The 293-nt window shown below is 67.9% G+C and overlaps 1 protein-coding gene across 1 annotated transcript in view; it reads left to right on the forward strand.

Moving 5' to 3' along the window:
• The first annotated feature begins 48 nt into the window (after positions 1–48).
• LOC104285072 (pollen-specific leucine-rich repeat extensin-like protein 1) overlaps positions 49–293 on the forward strand; it is a 5,333-nt gene continuing 5,088 nt past the window's right edge. Inside the window, exon 1 of the mRNA XM_009883465.1 lies at positions 49–176. Coding sequence (XP_009881767.1) covers positions 49–176 — 128 coding nt within the window. The remainder of the gene's footprint in view (positions 177–293) is intronic.

Raw genomic sequence — 293 nt, forward strand, 5'->3', positions numbered from 1 at the left:
TTCCTCCTCAAGCAGCCGACGGGTTCTTGGAGAACGGGGCCATCGTAGATGTCACCCGCGGTGTCACCGGAGCGCCCGAACCCACGCCGCAGCTCCTCGGGTGCTACCAAGGAGGGTCACCAGGACCTCCCCAAGATGGGACGTCCCCAACTTGTGGCCGTCCCGTCCCCTCGCAGGTAAGTCCCCGTGGCGCCGGGGTGGGTTGGGGACAACGGGACCACCTCCCCGGAGCAGCACCTTGACCAACAGGTCACCTACGGGGCGGAGGGGACAGCGACGGACGTCACCGGAGG

The sequence above is a fragment of the Charadrius vociferus genome, unplaced genomic scaffold (assembly GCF_000708025.1).
Source record: "Charadrius vociferus isolate BGI_N301 unplaced genomic scaffold, ASM70802v2 scaffold2254, whole genome shotgun sequence".
Classification (NCBI taxonomy): Eukaryota; Metazoa; Chordata; class Aves; order Charadriiformes; family Charadriidae; genus Charadrius; species Charadrius vociferus.